At 39.6% G+C, this 23,457-nt stretch overlaps 1 protein-coding gene across 1 annotated transcript; it reads right to left on the bottom strand.

The window, feature by feature from the left end:
- Nucleotides 1-9,142: 9,142 nt before the first annotated feature.
- On the bottom strand, nt 9,143-18,173 carry Ca3 (carbonic anhydrase 3). Its single transcript, XM_034517545.2, has 7 exons — nt 18,013-18,173; nt 17,161-17,358; nt 14,628-14,746; nt 13,208-13,300; nt 12,351-12,413; nt 11,427-11,582; nt 9,143-10,095 (listed from the first exon to the last, which is right to left on the bottom strand). Exons 1-7 carry the CDS (start codon nt 18,044-18,046, stop codon nt 9,976-9,978), a joined length of 783 nt encoding a protein of 260 aa, XP_034373436.1. The 5' UTR covers nt 18,047-18,173; the 3' UTR covers nt 9,143-9,975.
- Nucleotides 18,174-23,457: the final 5,284 nt, after the last annotated feature.

Genomic DNA, 23,457 nt, shown 5'->3' on the forward strand with positions numbered 1-23,457 from the left:
TCATTTTACACAGAAATGGAATGAAATGTTAAGTGAAAAAAATAGACGTGTCTGTAATACCTTTTTAATTTTTGTAATTTTGTAATACCTTTTTAATTTTTAAATTTTAATTACACCTTTTAATATTTGGCAACTCAGGGAAGCTGCCATTTACCATACACAATTCTCTAAATATAATAAAGGCCTATCTCTTTTTAGAATATCTGTTCTTAACCAATTTGCCTATAAGGAACATTGACCACCACTGGATACATTTCTGGCTTTCCTGGTTTGGGAGACAGGGGTGGTATGTGGCTGGCATCCAATGAACACATTCCAAAGATTCACTACACATGCTCCAGTGTACAGGAAAGCACTGGGAACTATTAACCCCAATGCCACCTATCTAGTAAATCTTTCCTTACCCATTGTTTTATTAGCTTCAGTTACCCATGGTCAGCCCTATACAGGAAGTAGTAAATGGGAAATTTCTGAAATAGACATTTTATGAGATTTGTATCATCCACTACTCTCACAAAATGCAACAATGTTCTGCTTCATCCCATCCAGGACATGAACCATCCTTTGTCCAGTGTAGCCATGCTGTAAACACTACCTGCCAATAGCTATTTAGCTGACATCTTGGCTACCAGATTAACTGTCCAAGTATCATAGGATTTTGTTCAAGCAAATCTGTTTTACTTTGTGATGACCCATAGCACAAAAGGAGTGAGCAGGGCATAGAACATGGGTGGACAGAATAACTCTGGAGCTATGTGCCAAATGGCAGAATATTTAAGAATAAGAATATTCGTGTGTGTGTGTGTGTGTCTGTGTGTGTGTGTGTGTGTGTGTGTGTGTGTGTGTGTGTGTGTTTTCTATCTATAGTTTGAGGTAGGACTAGAAGTCTTGGCCTGTATTCCCTCAAATAAAGGGAAGTCACACTATGTCACTCTGTAAAATCCTGACATAAGACTGTCTGTACTGTAAATGGCTGAGAAAACCCAGATGCAGAATGCTTGCCCAGCGTGTTCAGAGTCTTGGATTCTGTCTCTTTATGTGTCTCTGTCTCTCTATTGTTCTCTCTCTCTCTCTCTCTCTCTCTCTCTCTCTCTCTCTCTCTCTCTCTCACACACACACACACACTAAAATAATTCTTTTCTCAAAGGCCTGGGAAACAATTATGATAATTACCTTTGTATTTAAAAACATCTGAGACCTAGAACAGTGCTATGTTTCTAATATTCCCTCATTTATCTTTGGTTCATTGGATTGGAAAAAAAAGAATAGAACCAGACCTACCACTGTACCCTGTGAAATTGTCGGTTTATGCTGCTTGAGTGTGCACCCAGTGCTACCCAGATCCTAACAGCTTGTTAGGTGAGCTTTAGCTTCACTACATGATTAAACTTCTCTTTTACCAATAAATCACCACTCTGGGGAATTTTTGACTTCCTCTTACTAACACAAGCAAGCTAACACTTTCCACGTAGGGCTAAAGGCATAAGAGCTAAATGCTTCCTCTTGCTTAAGGGCAGGAGGCCAGAGTTAGCAGTCTACTCACAGGGTAGTAGACAGCACACACAGCCAGTACCTTCACAGTCCTGGAACATGGGTGAGCCGGCTTCAGATAATGGACATAGCAATATTTTATAGCGGTGGTTTTCTCGTTCTATGTTTAGCCAAGTTAATTCAGAAGCAGAGAGGAAATGCATTTTTATTTAGACAAAATTATTTTAAAAGTTTTGTACTACTCAAAATCAGGATTCAGGAAGAAAGTATACAAGCTAAGAAATTGCTCTGACTTTGAACGCTGACAGCATTTTCTTTAAGCAATTTTGCTTCATAAAATAATTCTATGCATTTTAACCAGATAACACAAAATTTTCAAAATTATACTCTGTAATTTTAAACAGTATCTCTGTGCCCCTGTTTCTCCCTCCTGACCCACCTCAGTACAGTGCCTGAAAGATAAATGCATACATTTGAATGAATAACTGAATGTCATTTTAGTGGACAGATAAAATGTCACTTGGCTTTTATATGTGACAAAATGTGTTTTCTCTGTTTTCTGTGTCTCTTCTTATTTTCTTTCCTTCCTCATCTTCCTTCAGTTCCTCTTTTCTGTTCATTCCTTCCTCCTTTCCTTCACAACAATAGGTGCCCTTTAAACCTTTTTTTTTTTTTTTTTTTTTTTTTTTTTTTTTTTTTAGCATTGTCTGAGCAAACTGAAAGGGTTCTCACACATTTAAGATGTAGCCACCAAACGCTAGCGCTGAAGAGTCCAGGTCACATGCTTCCCTCCTTGTACCACAGCAGGATTTTCTGCTTTTCTAATATTCATGGTGCAAAACTCTTTTCTATTTCATTTTCAGGTACCCACTTAGTAAGGCTGTGCATGAAATAATGGATCAGCAGAGTGAGAAAGCATGGGGCAGAACAGGTTTGATAGACAGACAGGAGACCACTGCTGCTCTTGTAAGCAGAAAACTCCACCCAGCTTTCCACAGTTCAGAGGTGTCCATGGTGCGTTCCTCCAGGGCAGGAAGAAGATGGAACTTGTGTTGATGTTTAATTGTTTTATCCTCTAAAATTATTTACTTTTATTTTGTAACAGATACTAAAGTGTATAACACTATAAAACTATATAACAGATACATAAGTTACATATATGCCTATGTAACTTTAAAAAGTCCTTTTTGGGGACTGTGTGCCTCGGGGCTCTCTGGAATCATCCTAAATATGCCTGGAGTCCATTGTGGGCTCCCAGGCCTGCTGACACCCAACCATGCTTTTCAGTTTACCCGCCCCAAGCCCTGTTATCTAAACTTCCTTTCGAATGGGTGCTGATATCTCTAGTGAACACTCCCCTGTGTTGCTGGCCATGCCTATGCCTGATAGGCTCTTCTGGTAGCCACAGCCCAAGTCAGCCTTTCTTTCATGCAATGCTCAGAGACTGTTCTTCTCTTCCTGTTCTTTTCTCCTTCCTGCATCCAAGAAGTTTATTGATCTTGTGTGATCTCTTGTACTCTTGACACATAAGCACATTGGAAAAGTGTAGACTTCTTCTTCTTCTTCTTCTTCTTCTTCTTCTTCTTCTTCTTCTTCTTCTTCTTCTTCTTCTTCTTCTTCTTCTTCTTCTTCTTCTTGTGTCTCATATGGAATGCTTGCTCAGATACAGGCCTTGCTTCTAGCCACATCTTTTCTTCGAGCCCTTGCTTGTTTCCTAACTCCTCTGGAGCTCTCCCTCCCTCCTGGGGCCCAATCTATGTTCTCTGTCAATTAGGCTGCTAAGGACAAGAGGTTCAGCATACCTCACAATCTTGACAACAGGCCCTCTGAAGAAAACAAAGTAAAAGGGAGAAATTAGACTTTCTCTAATGATATTTTGTTAAAATATTCCTTTAAAATAAAAGAATTTACAGCAGGCAGCTAGAAATTTACAAATAGACCTATGATCTAAGACACAAAGTATCACCTAACCTTCCCAAACCAAAATAATACTGCTTTCTCTTAATTGATTATCTAGGGTCAAATTTCAGTTTTTATTTTTCCAAAAATATTCTCAGCTATATTAAAAAAAATAAGGACTAAGATGGCCTTGTGGCACATACCCAGGGTCTTATGCTTCAGACAGGCTGGGTGGGAAAACTACAAGTTCAAGATAAGTTTTGGTGGTTTAATGCAAATTGGTCTCAATAATAATAATAATAATAATAATAATAGTAATAATAATAATAGAAGAAGAAGAAGAAGAAGAAGAAGAAGAAGAAGAAGAAGAAGAAGAAGAAGAAGAAGAAGAAGAAGAAGAATCAGGATGTAGCTTGTGGTAGAGTGCAAGTTTCCAGACAAGTATCATACACACATAAGAAGGTATTGAGTAGTAATTGTAAGTACATGAACATATTTGATAGTATTTTTGTCTGTGCTCCATGTAGAAGGGCCAAGTTTCTGAACTCACAGCCTTAGTGGAGTGTATTAGTTAGGACTGCTTACTGAACCTTCAAAAGCATTCTATTCTCCAATTTCTGACCATGAGGCAAAGATTAGACCTAAGAAGTGGATTCTTTATCATGTATATGGAATTGCTTAAGTGGACACAACTGGGGAACTAAAGTCACTACTGAAGAAATTAAGAGAAACTTCTAGAAAGAAAATGAGCCTGGAAAGACAGAAGCACTGGGATGATGGTACAGGCTAGGGCTACTGGAGCCTAACCCACGGGCACAATGCCAGCCCCTCTTCAGTGTGTACACTGGAGTGCAGGTGCTAAAGGAGATAAGTACTCTAGTACAATTTTTTTTTTATATCTCCTAAAACACATCTCTTCTTCACTGAGTTCAGTTTTCAATTCATAAGCAACAAACATTTGGATATATGTAAAATTGCTTTTTCCCATGCATTTTCTTCATTAACAAACTTGGATTCTCCAATATTTTAAAACCTCGTTGAAGTATCTCTGACCTTCAGACAATGAGGAAATAACTTTCACAGAGCACTGACAAAGTCTAGCAAACAGTATTTTACAAGTCTCACTTTACCCTTATTCATCCCTTATCAATTAGACAAATACTTTTGAGTTCTGACAGGCGCCTGGCTCTAGATCCTCAGGCCTCAAGATCAAGTTTGTACTGTCTTAAAACCTTGTAGTCTCCACTGTTCATTACACTCATATCAACACATACCAACCTTCATTTTACATAGAGAATTCAAGTACATATGCTATTCCCATTAGTATACACAGAAAGAACTGAAGGCCCTTTATATTCTCTGAACTGTATGGAAAATTTCTCTCTCAATACTGGGCCCTACTCTAACTTGGCTCGGCTTGGCTTGTTCAATTGCACCACCCTTGCCAGTTTCTCTAGGGCTTTTGCTCCATCCAGGCATGCCCTTGGTGACCTGAGGCCCCGCTCTGAGCTGCTCACAGAGAAGCAGAAGTGTGATTTCTGTAAGCCTTGTACTGTCTAGCACTGCCATTTGCATTATGCTTCCATGGGAATCAAGAGGCCTTTAGGGAATCACCTCCCTTTAGCAAATGTGTTTCGAACCATCCATATTTCAAAAGAGCTCAGGTATGCGACAGAAATTGACAGGCAAGTCAGAACAGACAAAGTGCTTACTTTATGGAAAAACATATTTTCCCTGAGGTTTCAGGCTCCTCTGCCTGAGACTGATTCAAATACAGGGGAGAACCTGGTTCCCTGTTTACTGCAGAGTGCCTTCTCAACTGGCTAAAATTAGCTTTTAGATCACTGGGCTGGTGCTGCCGCACAGCACCCTGTCCCTAGGGACTGTGCTGTTAGACTCACTCTCACTCTGGCTGATCAGCTGTGATTATTCGCCTTACCGGGCTGTCACAGGTTGTACCTGCTAAACATCCTCTCATCTGCAGAAGATACATCATTAGCACTGGCCAAACCCTTGATCCTAGATGTTATGCTTACACTGCCTGACTTCACTTTGTTCCATTAGAGTTGAAACTCCTCAGAAGCATAAATGCTTTCCTCCGGTGTGATTTGTACATCACATTTAGCATCCCCACTTTAGGACATGCCTAGGCATTCTCAAAATTAATTTCACTGCAGGAGTCTTTCTTCCTTCAGTCTTAAGATGGATTATCCCCTCTCAGGAAGCACCCCAGGGGACCCTGTTTCATGACATTTGAAAAGTTGGTGTCAAACAGACACGAACATTATAACTCTCGCCTTGATTTTCTGGATGTCAGTCTCCTAGAGTAAGAACAAAGTTCCCAAAGCAGAAACTTTCTCAGGAGAAATTATTTAGCCTTCCTCTTAACTACCTCTTTAGGCAATGTGCTGGTTCAGTGTGACCACACTTTCCTCTGCTACATGCATATTGAATACATGGGTTATTGCTTTTAAATATCATCACTGGGCCAGCAGATGGTAAAGTCTCCTGTCGCCAAGATTAAAGTCCTAAGTTTGATTCTTCAAGACCCACATAGTAGAAGGAAAGAACTGACTTCCAAAAGAACACGCATACACACACCATTTAACTACCTAAGTGCATACACACACAAATGTATACACACACACACATAAGTATATATACACACATAAATTTAAAAGAAATTCACCAAATATAAGCAGAAGTAAGTGAGAATTCTCATATCTCTTTCTGTGGTCTGAACAGATGAGATGTAAATTTCTGACACTGCAAACAGCTACATGAATGCAGGACCTCTGGGATTGTAATAAGCCATTAGAATTTTTCTAACTTGAAGTAAAATTAATTTTTAAAACATAAATGTTAATGCTTACCGAGAAATTTGCCAGAACGACACTTCTTTGTATTTTAAGTGTATTGATTTAATCCTTAAAATAACACTCCCTGCAGATACTGTTGCCATCCACACAGGCACACAGATTACAATCCCCCATGATCTCCTGTCCAGAAGACACTGTGTGATTTTTTCCCCCATCCTTCTACACATGGAATAGGACTTTATATGCTCAGTGCTTATCAGTCTCAAACAGTTCAGTGCTTTCCAGTTAGCCCCAACCCCCTTTTTTTCAACTAAGATTCTTAGGAATAAGTAAAAATCCTTCATCATTTTAGTCAATCACTATTCATAGATAATATTAAATCTGAAAGCAAAGGAATCATAGTGTCAGTTCAAAAAAACTTTGAAAAACTTAACAACCTAGACATCAACATGATTGAAACACAAGGTGGCTTTTAAGGGCTGTTATTTTGTATCATAGATTTTATTGCCCTCTAGTGCTCAAAATGGAAATAACACGTAAACATGGTTAGGTCTTAAAGTCTTACTCCCAGGGATTCATTTATTAAAAATCATTAAGTTTACATACATTAAATATAAACTAAAATCTGATATACAGAGTTCTTGTTTCTTCTTACACATTTTATAATTTTTATGCTAAATAATATACTATACATGTCCAGAGTTCATTCTTATATTGAAGAAAATCTAGAACTAATTTTCAGTAAATGCTGCTAACATGTTATTGGAGTATTTGAATTTTTAAAGTCAATTTTATTTGTGTCAGTTGTTATTTTTGTATTTGATGTACTTATTTATGACTGGTTCATCTCAATGAGATTTGTTTAATAACATAAATGGCCCCAGTGAGATGCTGAGAACTGTAGATGTCTACACATACACTGTCTATGTAAAATAGTTCTTATTCATCTACAAAATGAGTCACTTATTTTAATTTTGAAACATTTTACAATGGAGTCCCCAATTATATAATTTAAAAATATAGGAACTACACCCCCCCACACACACACCTAATGCCTGCTGCCAGCCTCCATGTAGGCTTTTAAGCATGCCATTATCTGAACATTATGAAACACTTAATTTACATCAGTTCTCCCCACTGATACCTGCAATTCTACCCAGAAGAATAAGGTTGGCAAGTTCCAGAGCTTTTTCTGATGGCAGCTGATGGCAGCTGATGGCAGCTGATGGCAGGTGGTGGCAGCTGATGTCAAACTGCTCTGCAAGTTACAGAAGTCTGTAACTTTCAGTTGTTTGGAGTCGGTACCTAGTCTGGAAAATGATGGTCCCTTATATGCAGAAGCATGTGTCTGTCTTCAAAACTCCAAAAAGAGTTTATTATGGCAGTAAACTTTAAGGGCAGTGAGAAATTGGGGGGCAGGGTAAGATGGGTGATTGTTGTGTGCACTATTAATCACTGACAATGTGGGCAGACTGGACATGGTGAAGTTTTTACCTAAAGTCAGTGAAATGATTTTTTCAAGAAGATGTAAAATAAACTCAGATAAATAAAAGTCATATGCGTATTAATATTCAAAGTGCTGTAAGGTTCCAGAGGCTAAGCCTTCCTTGGGCCTCTCTGTTCATGACATCATCTGTTCACCTAAAACTTGGCAAGTTGTTAAATTCTGATGGACACAGTATTAAGCGTCAATGGTGGGATACCAGTGGTGGAAATAGAGTCTATGCCCCTTGGAGCTTAAGGTCCAGAAATACTGCCTCCTCTACCCTTGTCCAGCCAGGTATGAGGGCAGTAACCATTTCTAATCAGCATGAGACCACGCGCCTCCCACACATGGCGGAAATAATGGATACAGTCTTTACAGCGCTCTGAACATTACAAGCTAAATGCCCTGAGACAAGCAGCTTGTGTATTACCACTAATGATCAGAGCTCCACACCTCCTAATTTCAAGGGATTTAATTAACACATCCTGTTCACACTGACCAACCTGGTTTTGCCTCACCCAAGTGGTAATCTATTAAATAACTTCAGCCTCACAGGACGTTATCACATGGCTTGACTTCCAGCGTCTCAGGGCTCTCCTGACCCAGGACTGTTCTCATTGCTTATTGCTGCCCTTTTCTCCAGTCAGTAATATATCAGCCACTGAAGAGCTGAAAAGTCAAATATATGCATTTCTGCACTGTTGAGACATGTCATCTTGAAGCACATTAAAACAAATATGAAAGATGCTGTTATGCCTAAAAAGAGCACTAGCTTGCTGCACTGGCCAGAATCCCAGAGCCCTAGTCAACTTTGACTTGATTCTTTGGGAGCACTCACATAAGATGGCCCAACACCCACTGCCCAGGTTGGCAGTTTCATCAGACTCCCTTACGGATTGCCTGGCCCGTTTCGTGAGGATGGTGGCATCTAAACTCAGAACTTGAGTCTTTTATTGCTACTTTAGTTACAAAGAAAAAACAAACAAACAACAAAAAAAATAAAACAAACAAACGTGGGAAGTTTTCTCTCTGGCTTTCATTCATTTTCTCATTTATGCTGCTTTTCTATTAATTGTACACACGTAACACAATCTTATTACAGAAGATAAGCCAGATGCAGAAAGATAAATACTGAATATCTTCTTTCACATATAACATTTAGGATTAAAGTTGCTCGTGTGTAGACATATAGGGGGTTGTGAAACTAGAAAAGGGATCACAAAGAGGGGGAAGAGATACATCCTAAAGGAGAAAGGCAATGGAATTCCTGTGACATTAAAGCAGAGCAGGGACTGTTGGAGGACATCTGTCACAGGGAGAGGGCAGTGACGACATGCAGAATTATAACTCACAAGCATGAAAATGTCACAGTGAAACTTGTCACTTCATATGCTGCCTTAAAACAAATGACTTACTCTAAATTTTCAGTTTAAGAAGATACCCACTCTTTTCATATGCATCTTGTCTTTATTGTTTCTGTGATCAATACAAACTCTCCGTTTCAGTGTTGACATTCCCTCCTTCCTGTTCCAGAAAATAGTCATTCCAGCTTCCAACTCAAAAGACACCAAAGACAGGGTTTTTTTGTTTGTTTGTTTTTTGTCTTGTTTTGTTTTTAATAGGCATGCAAAGATTAAAGCTGTGAAATAAAAAATAAATGGCCCTACTTTGGGCAAAGAAAATCATCTTTATGAAGAAGAAATTTAAATGTTGGATCAAACATTTTAAAACACCTGACCTTATGGATGTGTTTTATAGGTAATTAAAACCAGGCAAACTTGATAGTAGGCAAAATTTTTAACAAGTGATGAAATATAACTGGTATTATTTGAGATAAAACACATTATGAATTCAGTTTTTGAAGGCTACAGTGATCTTAATTTGTGCTTTCACTTAAATGTGGTAAGATCGGTGTGCTCCTCCGTGCCCACATCATGATGGATGCATCATTTCTGTAGTATCAATAACTCAGCCTGATAATATGAGTGCCGTGATTCTGACAAATTTAGTATTCTCAATAAGCCACTATTTTATATATTTCTTCTTCACTGAATTAATACTAGAAATACTAAGTTTTTTTTAGAAAAGGTGGTTATTAAAAAGGTTAGGTGTGAAATTCATGCTTTTGGGTTAGATCATGTCAAAAGTCATTGCAGTTTCATGTGACTGCTTCTCTTCCTTTAGGTACAGTAGGATAGCTTGGAGCTGGGAGCACCAGGAGGAGGCAAGCGGGCTCTTCAGTGGCAGAATTCCTTTCCTGAAGAGGGCAAGCCCAGAGCCTTACTTGAAGGAGGCCTTCACCACCCTGCCCTTGATAGGCTGAGGAGGGCGCCAATTCCCCACCAGAGGCACCGGGGGCTCATTCTCTGCACTGGCGAATAGGCTTCGGAGCTTGGCCATCTGCAAGGGGAAGCAGACAGTTAGAAACCACAGGCTTTCTAACCGGGCCAGGCAAACCACAAACCAGGCTCCAGGGTCCTGAGTTTGCAAGCACCAGTTCATAGCATAGACATTTTCTTACGTCCAGAATTCCCTACATCCTGAATAATGCTTTCCCTACCCGAATTTCTCTTAGGTTTTAAATTAAGGGTTCAGCATGAAGTATGTATACATTTTGCATAGAAGGGGATGAGGGTTTATCAATTACCTGCAAGGAAGAAAAACTTCAATAGGCTCCCAGTGTGTAATCAAGTATTTATGGAATTACATTTTAAAGGACTAGAAAGAAATTAAAATTGGGCTATATATAAAACTATGAACTATTTTTTTTTCTGTAAAGGATCAGAACATAGGTAATTCTCATAAAAATATTATGCCTCAGTAGTCGAGATGGTTCAGTGTGCAAAGGTGCTTATGGCCAAGCCTGAAAACCTGAGATCGAGGCCCAGAACCCACAAGTTGTCCTCCAGACATCGTAGATGTTAATTAATCGTAGATTGTTAATGTTAAAATGTATTATGCCTCTGTATAAAATTTTCTTTTAGCTTTCCCCCTTTAAAAATTGTCATTCTACTTTTAAAATCTTTATACCAATTAACAAGATTGTTAAAGCTTGATTTCTTTTTTTTAAGTGTGGCTTTATTTTTGGGTCTACCCTGGAAGAAGCATACAAGTTGCTTTCTTAAGCCAAGGAGTCAGGCTCATTTTATTTTGAGACACTCTGTTCCAGGCTGTGAGCTCTGTGGGGTTCACTTCTTTAACTATGTTCTCCATGGCCACACCCAGTTAGCTTTCCTTGAAGTCACGTCTTATAAATATTGTCAACACATTCTTTATATAAACGGAAGTAAGGTAGGGTGAAAAGAGAAGTTGGGGACTCTGGAAGTAGACAGGCTCGGCCTGGGATAAGATTTTGCACTTGGTTGCCCTTGTGAAGAAATAGTTTTGTTTCTGAGTCTCACTTTCTTTTTTGGAAAAAAAAAAAAAAAAACCTAGAGAAATAACAACATCTCTCAAAGGGTGTATTGCTAAATCATTTCAGCACCCTTCTCCTTCTCAGTCCTGAATTTGCTACGGAGTTTCCTGGCCAGCCTTTACTCTTGTACTGATGAAGGTGTTCAGGATCCTACCAACCTTAACGGGTTGCGTTGTCTGACTACCCTTGGGAAGCTTCCCTGAACTGAACTGAACAAGCTCAATTTGTTTTTTCTACAGGACAAACTGTGAGACTTCTGAGGACCATGCCATCTGTAGTCCACAGTTCTCATAAAGGGCTCTGCAGATGGGCTCACCTGGTCTGAGCTCACAGTCATGGGCTCCTTCAGCAGCAGCCACACAATGCACTCCTCGCAGGGCGGTGTGGTGAAGGAGCCATGGTAGGTCCAATAGTCCCGGCAAGCAGGGAACAAGCACGATGGGTCGAAGTGTGTAAAAGGAGCCTCCTTGCCCTGGAAGACACCAAGCAGGCTCTCTAAGCAGGCACTTGCACCAAGCGCCCCCTAGAGGAGTCAGCTATTCATTCGTGAGAACTGATTTCAATAGCAAAAAGGAAAGCAGATATTTGAACAGGTTCAGGGCCGTTGCTAGTAAACCACAGAAGGAAAGGCATCTGCTTGGTGTTCTAACTTTATTTGTCATAGTCAATGTAATATTTTATTCCTTTTTTACCCGGAGGGTGTGGCTGAGAATCTTCCCTTTCTCCCAGAGGAGACTCAGACTGGGATAGAATTACTTCTTGGAAGTTTGATGTGAAGAATTTCACTTTAGTTAGAATACTTACTTTTAGTATTACACCTAAAAGCAGCGCCTTAGAATAATCTAAAATACAATTAAAATGCATCTATTAGTTACAAGAGTTTATTGTCAATATTTAAAATATGTGGGGCTACCAGGAAAGGACGATACCAGGATTGAAAGAGTAAACGTGGCTGGTCTGGAGAACCTCAGCGATCCTGTGCCCACGGTAGTAGAAAAGGGGAAAGGAGACCCCGGAACCAATCACTTTCTTCTTAGGGAAAATCCTTATCTAACAAACTGACTGATAACTGAAATAACAGCTATGACAGTGCTCTAAGGTCTCAGCACTAAAAAACGCCACACATTTACTTTTGTATGCAAACACAGGGTATCCTCAGACAGTGACAGGCTCTACCTGAAATTCAAAATCACAATTCATATTGTCTTAGGTTTGCAGAAGGAAAATGATTCGCCCTTACCTTAGTCTTTATTTTGTCCAGGGCATCAAGGAAAATCTGGAACTCGCCTTTCTCCCGTCCTATCTGTAAGAAAATGGCATCCAATGAGATATTTTCCCCTTCATCATAATTGAAGATCATCTTAATAACTGATTTGACTCATCCACATGTAATCAGTATTTATGTTTTTCATATTCTCAGACTAAGCCAAATATAAGTTTATTCATTTCGAAAGATTGTAGAGTATATATTTTCTGATCTAAATTTGGATTTTAGTTCTCTGAAGTGTAAACCCACAAAATTACATGTTGATCCTTGACCCTCTGCAAAGTCATCCCATTCTTTAAAACAGTAAAAACTAGGGTGGACTTTGTATCCACAGCAAACTCACTGTCTCTCCTCTCACAGTCAGAGAATTCAGAACCTAGAACAAACTAGGTCATTTGGAATGAAAAAAAAAGCAGGATTTTCACTGCTGGCTTGAAATTCAGATCGGGTTACCATGAAGTTCATGTGTTAATGACACTAAGTCCACTTTAAACCAAAGTTGGCTGAACAACACACACATTCCTTCTGCCGCCCTAGCCTGAGATCCTGTGGGTGGTGGCCTCCTTAAGCCAAGGAGAGGTCTAGCCAGGCACTTGGCATCACACAAGTTCCCAGCACTGGCTTTCTGGTTTCCAGTGTGATGGAAATAGAGTAGTGGAGAAGGAAAATGAACACAGGTCAGCCTTTGCACTTGCCTTTAGAAGCTTTAAGTGTCTGCCCTCATACATGCCTCACATATAAGGAAAGAATGAAATGCATGGTCTCCTAAACATTATTAAGGGACTGCATTCTGAATGACGAAAAAAAAATAGTATCAGTGTCTACTTCACCTTCAGAAAAATGCCAACCACAGCAATTCCATCAGGCTGCTTCAGAGCCTCTCCGAAGGTGTTATACTTTGGATTCCAGTGAACCAGGTGAAGCTGCAACCACGAAACACAGGCTGTTAGATAAATCCTTCAACATGGAAATGGGCACAAGAGACCCAAAAGTGTGCAGTGGCAAGGTTGTTGCTGAACATCTTCATGGAAGTTGATGAAATTCTAAATATTAATAAGCAATGCTTTGGTGACATTTCAATAGTTCAGATCAAAAATATATTGAAGCTCCTGCCTCCAATTAGACAGAGCTCCAGTGCCTGGCTTATCTTAATTTAGGATGTGATCACAGCTTAAACAATTATGCTGTCCATATTGAGCTACTTACGATAGCAAGAGGATAGTTCATAGCTGCCAAAATGTTATATTCAAGTTCAAAAAGTGTTTGATGATTCTAGACCCCAACATTGCACTCAAATTGCACGCACTACATGTGGAAAAAATTAGCCTGAACTTTCCCAAGTGGTGGAGGAAAAGTAAAGACATTCCTAATAACTGACTGCTCCTACCCTAGCTCTCTAGGTCAGCTATAGAGGAATGGCTGTACCCCCTAAATGCACCTGATCTCTTCTGATCCGGAAGCCAACATGGCCAGGCCTGGTCAGTACTTGGAGTTTGAGTCTACTTAACCAACAGTTAAGTAGCCAGTGCAGTGATGCCCCTATGGATCAGATGCAGTGTGCTGCCACTGCCACCTTTTCTGTCTCATCCCAGTGCTCATCATTATGTGCCTTGGAAAAGACTGAAGCAGTAAAAAAATGAAATTTGTTCACATCTCCTCAATGCTAAACAGACTTGGCTTCCTAATGAAAACAGAAGAGACCTGTCTTATTCCATTTGCAAATTATTGCCTTAAATGAGATGCATACACATATAAGCATACTTCCTTAAGCAAACAGAGAGTTAAGAATTGTTTGTAATTGTAAAAAAAATGCTGTTTTGAAGCACTATATATAGTCATAAAAGTGGTATCTGAAGCTAGCATGTACAAAGAACAGCAGGCACAGCCACTCTGCCTCTGTTATGTAACTCTTCTGTGGGTCAGTTGCCTGTTTGTAACGTAGTACATAAGGTTGTAGTAGGGATCAAATGAACTAATGCACAAAGGTGCTTCACATGAACTTACTTCCTTACTGTTCTGGTTCTAGGCAAGTCTATGGCCCATTTCTCAGTGTAATCTGAGGAAAATTCATGGAGGATGCTAACCCACTTGTCCACTTCTCTCTGTCTTAGGATATTTGATGGCTTCACTTTATGTTAAAGCTAAAATATCTTCAGGGAGAGGCTTGAAGCAGAAAGAGTTGTGTAGCTGTTTCTAATTTTCTCATTTTGACTGTTAGAGACCTAGAGTGAATTGGGCAGTTTCTCCTACCTCAGCAGCATACTTCACACCATCCACTGTGTGCTCAGAGCCATGATCATCAGAGGAGCCCCAGTGAAGATGGAACTGGCGAAGTCGGTAGGGTCCAGAGAGAGGGCCACCCCTCAGCACTGTAAGTGAGATAACAAAGTGACTAGTGAGTTCAGCCTGCCTCTGCAGAGCCCTGTCTGAAGCAAGCACTCTACAGAAGACTCTGTGGGTAAAAGATGTTACCATATGGGAACATGGAACCATCCCTTCAAGTTTGTAACTTGAAGCCACAATATATCAGAGTAAAAATTTTTCTTTTCTCTCTTATTTTTGCTTGCTTGTCTTGTCATTTTAACACACAAAAAACAAAACAAAAACAAACAGAAACAAATTAAAGCAGCAGAGGTAGTATAAGGGCCCTGAGAACAGGCTAGCAGTACTGTTGGGAAGAGCCACACATTTGACAGGATCTAAGTACCATTCTGAGGTCACACCCCTCATAGTTGTGTGATCTCAGGCAAGATGCTTAACTTCTCTGAAATAGTCTTTGAGTCTCTGAGAAGGTGATAATAATTCCACACTTTGGGAGCCGCTGTGAGGATTAACTGAGATTTAAGCTCATCTCATAGTGCCCCTGTCAGGGATTCTGGAGCAGGCAGGCATTCCTTTTTTCAAGTCCTACTTTTAGTTGTGTTTTGTCTTAGATGACAAGCAAGAACGCTCATGCACATCTGCTTTAGACTGGGTCTACTCAAGTCAGATAGGACAAAAGTTCAGAAACTTCCCAGGAAGCTAGTTAAGGCAGATGGCTATATGTGGTCTTTCTTGGGCATTAGTTTGGATTTCTAAAGCACTTATCTTAATCTCTGATGTAATTTGGTCTCAATTCCTTCTGCCTAGAGAGTAATTTAAAGGTTCGGATATCTTCCAAAGGATGATAAAAAAAAAATACAGAAACTCTAAAATCAAGATATAGCAAGGCACTGTAACTGCAGCTATTTTAGGAAGCTTTGATTTCTACCAGTGACACAGGAAACCCCACAGTGCAGACTTAAGCAATAATTTTAGGCTTGAACCAGCTTGATCATATAGGAGAGAAATAGTTTGAATTTTTGTAGTTTCCTATCCAATCACTGAGAATAACTAAGATTTGGGTAGGCCTCTAATTTACTTACTAATTATTATTAATTTATTAGTAATTATTAGTTCACTTTATTATTAATTATTTATTATTGATCTATTTATTTTCTAATTATTAAATTTCTAGCAGTCAGTCAACTATTTTTCTTTTTAAAATGCTATCTCTTGTGGTTCTGCTTGGTGAGTGATACTTTAATTTTGTTTTTTTCTTGTTATTATTGTTTTTTTTTTCTTCTAAATAACACTTCAGCTTTTAAGTCAAAAAAAAAAAAAAAAAAAAAAAAAAAAGACTGGCAAAGAGTAACATGTAACAACAATTGCTCAAGAAGCAGTAAGCTTTTGCCCTCTTTCTACCCTGGAAGGTAAGAGTTGTCTGTCACTCTATCATTATTTCTTATGATATCACCAGAATGGTCATTCATTTTTATCCACAAAGGATATTTGAGCTTAATGAGGGGTGTGGTTCTAGAAAATTGCATTTTTAATTCTAAAGACTGATTCTCACTTAAACTTGTTTCCAGTGAAACAAAGCTTGTTTTTTTTTTTCTTTTCTTTTCTTTTTTTTTTTTTTTTTTTTTTAAAGACAGTTTCACTCTATAGCCCAAGTTGGCCTGAAACTCAATGGGCACACCAGATTTGCCTCATATTTGTGACCCTCCTCATGTCTCTGCCTCTTTAGTATTAGGATTACAGGTGTGAGCCACCACACCTTTCTGAAATTTCAAATTATTTCAAGTTAGTATTCAAATATTCGAAGTATTTCAAATTAGTCTTATTTTATTTCACAGATTGGTTACTAATGTAGGTTAAAAAAATTTATGAATTTTTCAATTCCACACTAACATTGACCCAAGAAAAGGTGGTCATTTACATCAGAAACACTCACTACAAAAATTCTTTGGGTTTACACCAGTGAGATACTTACTGAGGCAGGCCACTTTAACTCACACAGTGGTTCTGCTTGTCATATTAATTAGCCTCCTTCCAGCTACCAGAGAAAAGAAGGCCATTTTATTTCTTGCAAAGTGGGAGAGCTTATTCTCCATACCATTAGGAATTATAAGAATGTTGTCTCTCAGTGGTCAGAAAGTCCACATGGGCTCCCTGCCTTCCTCTCCTGATCCATACTCTGTCTCTGGGGTTTTTTTTTTTTTTTTTTTTTTTGGGGGGGGGGGAGGTGGTTTCTAACTTTTACCTTGGGCATATGGCCATTTTGCAGCAATGAGTGGGTGTGACATTCCTCTTCTTTGTGTGAATATAGTTCTTCACAACTAGAGCCAAGTCTAAAGTCATCTCCATTTCTGGGATGAACTTCTCCCTCTTCCCATAATTCTGTTACTGTGTCACAAATGACATCTTGCCATTACACACTGAAAACACCCACATGACCCACATGACCCAGTGCTATACTTACTGGACCTGTCGTAAGTATCATCAAACACAACTCTGCAGGTCTTCCCATTGTTCAGGATGGTCTTAGCAGAGCCAGGATCATAAGATGCTGACCAGGGCTGCAGAGAGGGGTCATGCCTGATGTCTTTAGTATGCAGTTCAATGGGTGACTGGTTGTCCCCTTTGGCAATTGGATAAAGTTCATGCCAGTGCTCAGGACCTAGGAAGTAAATGAGAGAGAATTTACTCATTTACTAGTACAGCCCAAGGCCTCTATCTAGTGAACTATGCCAGCGAAGTATACAGAAGCCAAAGCATGAATACAGAATGATCTTGGGTTCAGATTGAGAAATACAGCACTGTGATTTCAAATTTATTTAGAACCTTGTTTACCTATGCTCGAAGAGCATTCCAATCTCTGCATTCTCTCCCCTGGCTTGAGAATCATATAGCCAGAAAAGCTTATATTTGAAATGAATCACAGGTTGATCACATATTTTTGGAGTACTTTGCAGGTTAGAAGAGACTTTTTTCTTCTTTTTCCCAAGGCTGACTTGATCAAAGCAAAGATTATTACAGGACCCCAAGCTCAGAAAGGCCAAGTGCTCACTGCTCAGTTTCATAGAATAAGATTCAACTGGACATGACTTCGGGCTGAGTGACTGCTCAGACACATCACTGGACCTTAAGCTAGTTATAGTGAGTGTGTCTCTGAGCTTCAGGTTCCTCCGTGGAAAGGAAAACAGTGAGTTCCCTTAAAAAGACCAGCAGCATGGGACACCAGAAAGCTCTCAGTATATGCCAGTTCTTAACTATTCCTGCCTGCACACCTGTGCAATGCAGGCACACCCTATAGTGTCCTGGCCCCACTCACCATTATGGCTGGCGTAGCCCCACTCCTTAGCCATGGTCACCTTTCGTGTTTCTCAGCGCTGGACAGCTCCTGCTTTTTCTTGCTCCTGTAGTCAGGCAAGGTCTGCAAGAGTCCCCACTTTTATATAGGTCTCCTGCAGTGTGCATGACCTTATTAGGTCAGCGGGTGAGGTAGGGGGCTAAACTGGATTGGGGTGTTACTCGGAAGGCGGGGCGGGGGAAGCCAATGAATTACAAGAGCTGGACAGCTGTCCGGGTGAGAGGGTGGCAGGAGGGGGCAGGGAGGAGGCACGGAGGGGGAAGGCTCCCTTGGCTCTCACCAGAGCCCTGGCTTCTTCCTCTGTTCCCTTTGCAGGCTACCAAGCAGCTGAGCTTTCTAAGAGCTCCGGCTTTGGTAGTGCTGGTTCCTCCCAGTTTTTATGCACTTGGGGGTCTGGAGGAGCAGCTGGCTCAGGCTGCAGTCCCATGTGTTTAGTTACTAAAAGTAACTAAAAGTTGCACCCGCGGCTCTTGCAGCCTCTCAGACGTCTTTTACCTCAGAATGGAGGACCTGTTGTGGTCTCTGGACACTGGAGTTCCTTTCCCCGCAGGGATACCGTTAGGATGGAAAGAACTCCTCTGATCCTCTGACTAGTGGGTGATTCCCCTGCAGAAAATGTGTAAAATCTTGGGAATAGAGATGAGAAGGAGTCTGGGACTGAACGCTTTCCAGTCCCGATATCCTTAAAGGGATGAGTCTCTGAGGTAGACTGCCTAGGCTTTACATCCAGCCTGGCTTAGTTTGTCTAGTAGGACTTTGAGAACACAGCACTGCATCTCGGGCTAGGGAGGGACTTTGCACCCCAGCCTCACTCAGCCGCAGTCTGGGAGCTATGCTCCGTTCATCTCAGGACACTAAGGATATTCGAAGCTTTGAAAGGATAACCGTCAAAAATGAGTATGCTACATAAAAATTTCACTCTCGAAGACATAATTAGAGACAAAGGGGAAAAAACCGAAAAAGACTATGAAATAGGTTTGGGGGAGGGGTTGGGGTACTTGTGTCTTTTCTCTCAATCCTAATGTGTTTTGTAATACAATAAACCACATAAACGGAGACTAAAACTGGCATATTCCACTTGTGCATGACAAAGGTATAATTAGAAGTATCTGGTTATGGCTCACAAGAAAGAAACCTATAATAGATGTTTGCAATTCTATGCATCTATTATGAAAAAAAAAATCTTGTTTTGGGCAAGAATGTCTTGAGACCAGAAAGACATTTAGAAATGTCCTGAACAAGATTTCTGCAAGCATTTTCTTCTAACTTTTACTTTTATAAAAATGACTTTTCCATTTTACTTTTCCCTGCCGGCAACAAAACCTGAGAAGGAAATCTCTGATCACGGCAAAGACAGCTCATCGGCTAGGTATGTGGAATGACTGACCACACTCAGAACCTGGACGCCAGGGGAGTCAGTCTCTAGGGTATTTTTGTGACCATGGATCACTTGATCCACACAATAGCACTGTGGAATCAGGAATTCTCAGTTTGGAAGATCCAAGCAAACACAGAGAAACAAATACCCTTAGCTCTAAGTTAAGGGGCCATGCATGTCTGGCTTTCAAGCTGCCCGATATGGCTGCTGCTGTGTATGAGGTTAATAGAGGTGCTTTAAAGTTACAGCTATGTGACTGTTACTGTGAGTGAACCATAGTCTCATTCCATGCTGTCAAGTGTAACACGAACTTTTCTCTGACCTGGATGGTCAGATAGCTAACTCTTATAGTTACCAAGATTTATTTGATTCTGAGTAAAAAAAAAACACAAAACAATGAATTATTAATGCAATCTAGTAATTCATAATGCTACTACTGTTTATGCCCAGAGTATCTCTTTAAATGCTTTATTTGCACCTTAACAATGTACATAGTGGGGCATATTAAAAGACACTAGGTAGAATTTGCAACAATTTTGGATACAGGTTTGAAAACAGTATTTTGGATAAAACTAGTGAAAACTATAATTTAACATAATTTAGAATAACGGTTTAAATATAAACCAGGATCAGTGGCTCATGCCTTTAGTCCCAGCATCAGGAGTGAACAAGGCAACCATGTCTCTGTGAGTTCCTAGCCAGCTTGGTCTACATAGTGAGTTCAAGAGCAGCCAATAGCTACATAATAAGGCCTTGTCTTGAAGAGAGAAAGAAAGAAAGAAAAAAAGAAAGAAAGAAAGAAAGAAAGAGAGGAAGAGAGGAAGAGAGGAAGAGAGGAAGAGAGGAAGAGAGGAAGAGAGGAAGAGAGGAAGAGAGGAAGAGAGAAAGAATTATACCTCATCTGAATCTATCTGCAAATAAATTTTTCAAAAAAAAAAAAAAACCTATCAGCAAATTATCATCTTCATGGTACTTAACTATATATTTCAAAATTGCCTATCCTCAAAGAAAAATATACTTCCAAATTGGGAACAAGACTTCTAGGCTTTTGGAGTTGGCTTGAATAGGAACAGTTAAGAGAACACAGGTAGGAGAAAAATAAAAGAGCTATTAATTATTATCTCCTCCCATTCTCTCAGCTGCATCATTGGAAAGTTGGTGCAGTGGGCAATTTTCTGGATTTTTCTCCCCAAATGAGTTTAGGCAAACAGAAAAGAGATCAGGGGGAAGAAAAGATAAAGGTAGGCAAAGGAGTGCCCTTGGCAAGTCAACTAGATCATATTATTAAACTGAATGTAAAATATTAAAAGTGATAACACTTAGATTTGCATTACATTGCTAAAAAAGAAAAACATGAATTGGGATTTGAAGTAGTTTTATAATTCGGCTCAAATATTTTATTTTGGAGCATAAGTTTTTACTAACATTTACTTTTATAGAATTTTTATAAAGTAAGTTCTAGGAGAGAAATGCAAAAGTAGGCAACAAAAATTAAAATTTTTATAAGGCTATGTTACTGTGGTGGACAGCCTGACTTTGGCTCTCTTCCTTTTCAATGTCAGCTGAAGCTTGGCTAAGGGTATGCTATAGAAAATGACAGGCTTGATTCCTGAGTTTGCTGCTAGTGACAGCTGAGGAATTTGGACCTGGTCTTATATTTGGCCACTGTTCTTGGCAAGGCTGGAGGAGAGCTGCCTGAACGTCTACCCTAGCTGGGATGTGTCAGGCTGATCACTTTACTGGAAAGTGGGAGCATGAGTCCCAGGATGAAATCCTCCCAGATCCACTCAGGAAGAGCTGATCTTTCAAACCTAAATGGTTACTTTCACAGTATAAATATAGTATATTGAATATACAGAGATAGTATATTATATACTACATTATATATAGCATATATAATAAATATAGTATATTAAATTAAAGAATAATAAATCATGAAAATGATTGAACTTCATAATTTGTTTTCCTAGGATCAAACATGTATCATCAAGACTTGTTTCTAATAACTTAATGATGATATTTATTTATAGAACGTAACAGATAGACTCTTGTTTTGTAGGTTTTTTGTTTGATCATGATTTTTCAGAATGATTTAGGTGGATGCTTGCCTACATTTTTGTTTGGTCTTAGGTACCTCCTATGGGAAATGGAGGTAGTAGTGCCAACTACAAGGTTCTTTTGATACTTACATGACAACACATAAGGCAGTTAACCTTGATGTGTTTTTGTAAAAACAAGGTTATGTTTTGTAGAGTCAAGTACATGTTTTGTAGAGCGCAGTATGGTATGTGGGGGGGTGTGCCTCAGTGGGTCCATCCTTCCCCCCACGGAGGTACCAGCCATGTGATGGGTCTAATATAGAACAGAATTTATTTGGGGGCATGAAAAGTGGAGTTGAGAAGGGAGTAGAAGCAGAGGAAGAGAGGGGACAGAGAAGAAGAAGAAGAAGAAGAAGAAGAAGAAGAAGAAGAAGAAGAAGAAGAAGAAGAAGAAGAAGAAGAAGAAGAAGAAGAAGAAGAAGAAGAAGAAGAATGGTTTTGGGGATTTTTGGTGTGTGTGTGTGTGTGTGTGTGTGTGTGTGTGTGTGTGTGTGTGTGTGTGTTTGTTTTTATAGCAAGTTAGGCCTACCTAGCTATTGCTAGGTAACTATTGGGCAGAGAGTAGAAGGAATGCCAACAAACAGCTTAGGATACTAGAGTGAGCACTCAGCAAAATTAGTGTCTTTCCTTGCTCGGTACATTTAACATCTCTCTGCAAAGTCATTTTGTTGGCCGTAAATAGTGAATGCCTTGCTTGCATGATGCAAAGTGTAGGTGCTAACCCATAGACATCATTACATTAAACACATATCTTGAGTATATGAAATAAAAGTTGATACAGCATTCACCCTTTCCTACAGACTGTCTTGCACTCCTTGGAGTCATCATGCTTTGGCCCTCTACACCACAGGAACCATAGCAAACCTTTCATGCACGGAGAGCCAATTATGTACAAAATGCATCAATCTACCAGAGCTCAATGACACTCTCAGCACTCCAATAATACTTAAAGCTCACCTTATGAGGTTGCAAATTTGTCATGCTACTTGATGATCAGAATTTTCCAGTGAAATCCACACCCTTAATTCAGTTTCAAGTGTTTTCAAAAGCATGCTCTTAACCAATCCTTCATTGCAGCGATAGAGCCTCTTTTACTCTTCCCATAAGGCACTTATTATTCCTTACTGTGTACCTTTTCACACAGTTTCCTTTGGCTCAGCTCGTCCTTCATTTTTCTATACCTTATAGTTTTAAAAGGTTTATATGAGCAATTACGTAGACTTGTGTCATGTGGATAAAAATGTCATTGTCTTGTCATGTATTAGATCAACGATGCATCAAACCAACCTTCTTTTGCTTCCAGCTGCCATTCTAACTCCTGCTTGAGGAGAAGAAAGAATACTGTACCTACTGTAAAGTACTTTGTTTCCTGGGAAGAAAAATACACCAACATCATTTCTATAGGAGCTAGAAGAAAGTTATTTTGATTTCTCTGATGGTACTCTTTGTGTACTTCGCAATATAAAGCATTGTGACCCTCAGACAGTTAGATGCCTTCTCAGAATAGCACTCATCCTTCTCTGAGTTTCCAAACAGCCAACAGTGTAATGCATTTACATTTAAAAATTAACACGTTACACTAATTCTTACTCTAATGTTATGAATTTAATTGAATATATATTTAAAGAATTTAAGTATTAAAAGATTGGCTTTTAAATTGTAAATGCCATTCTGGCAAGACATACCTGGATGAGCCCCAAATCTAAAGCTGGCTTTCTAGAGGCTTAAGAAAAGACTTCTGCAAAGACTTGGCTCTGGACAGGCCCTTGGGAGGACAAAATCTGGGTAGAGGAGGACATGTGGCAGTGATGAACAGTGCACACAAACCAGTTATGAGTGTGCCAAAATCTCCACAAACAGCCATCCTCCAGAAAACTGGTCTAGTCCTATGAAACCTTACCTATTCGCAAGAGGCACCATTAGCCCATG

The sequence above is a fragment of the Arvicanthis niloticus genome, chromosome 13 (genome assembly GCF_011762505.2).
Source record: "Arvicanthis niloticus isolate mArvNil1 chromosome 13, mArvNil1.pat.X, whole genome shotgun sequence".
Taxonomy (NCBI): domain Eukaryota; kingdom Metazoa; phylum Chordata; class Mammalia; order Rodentia; family Muridae; genus Arvicanthis; species Arvicanthis niloticus.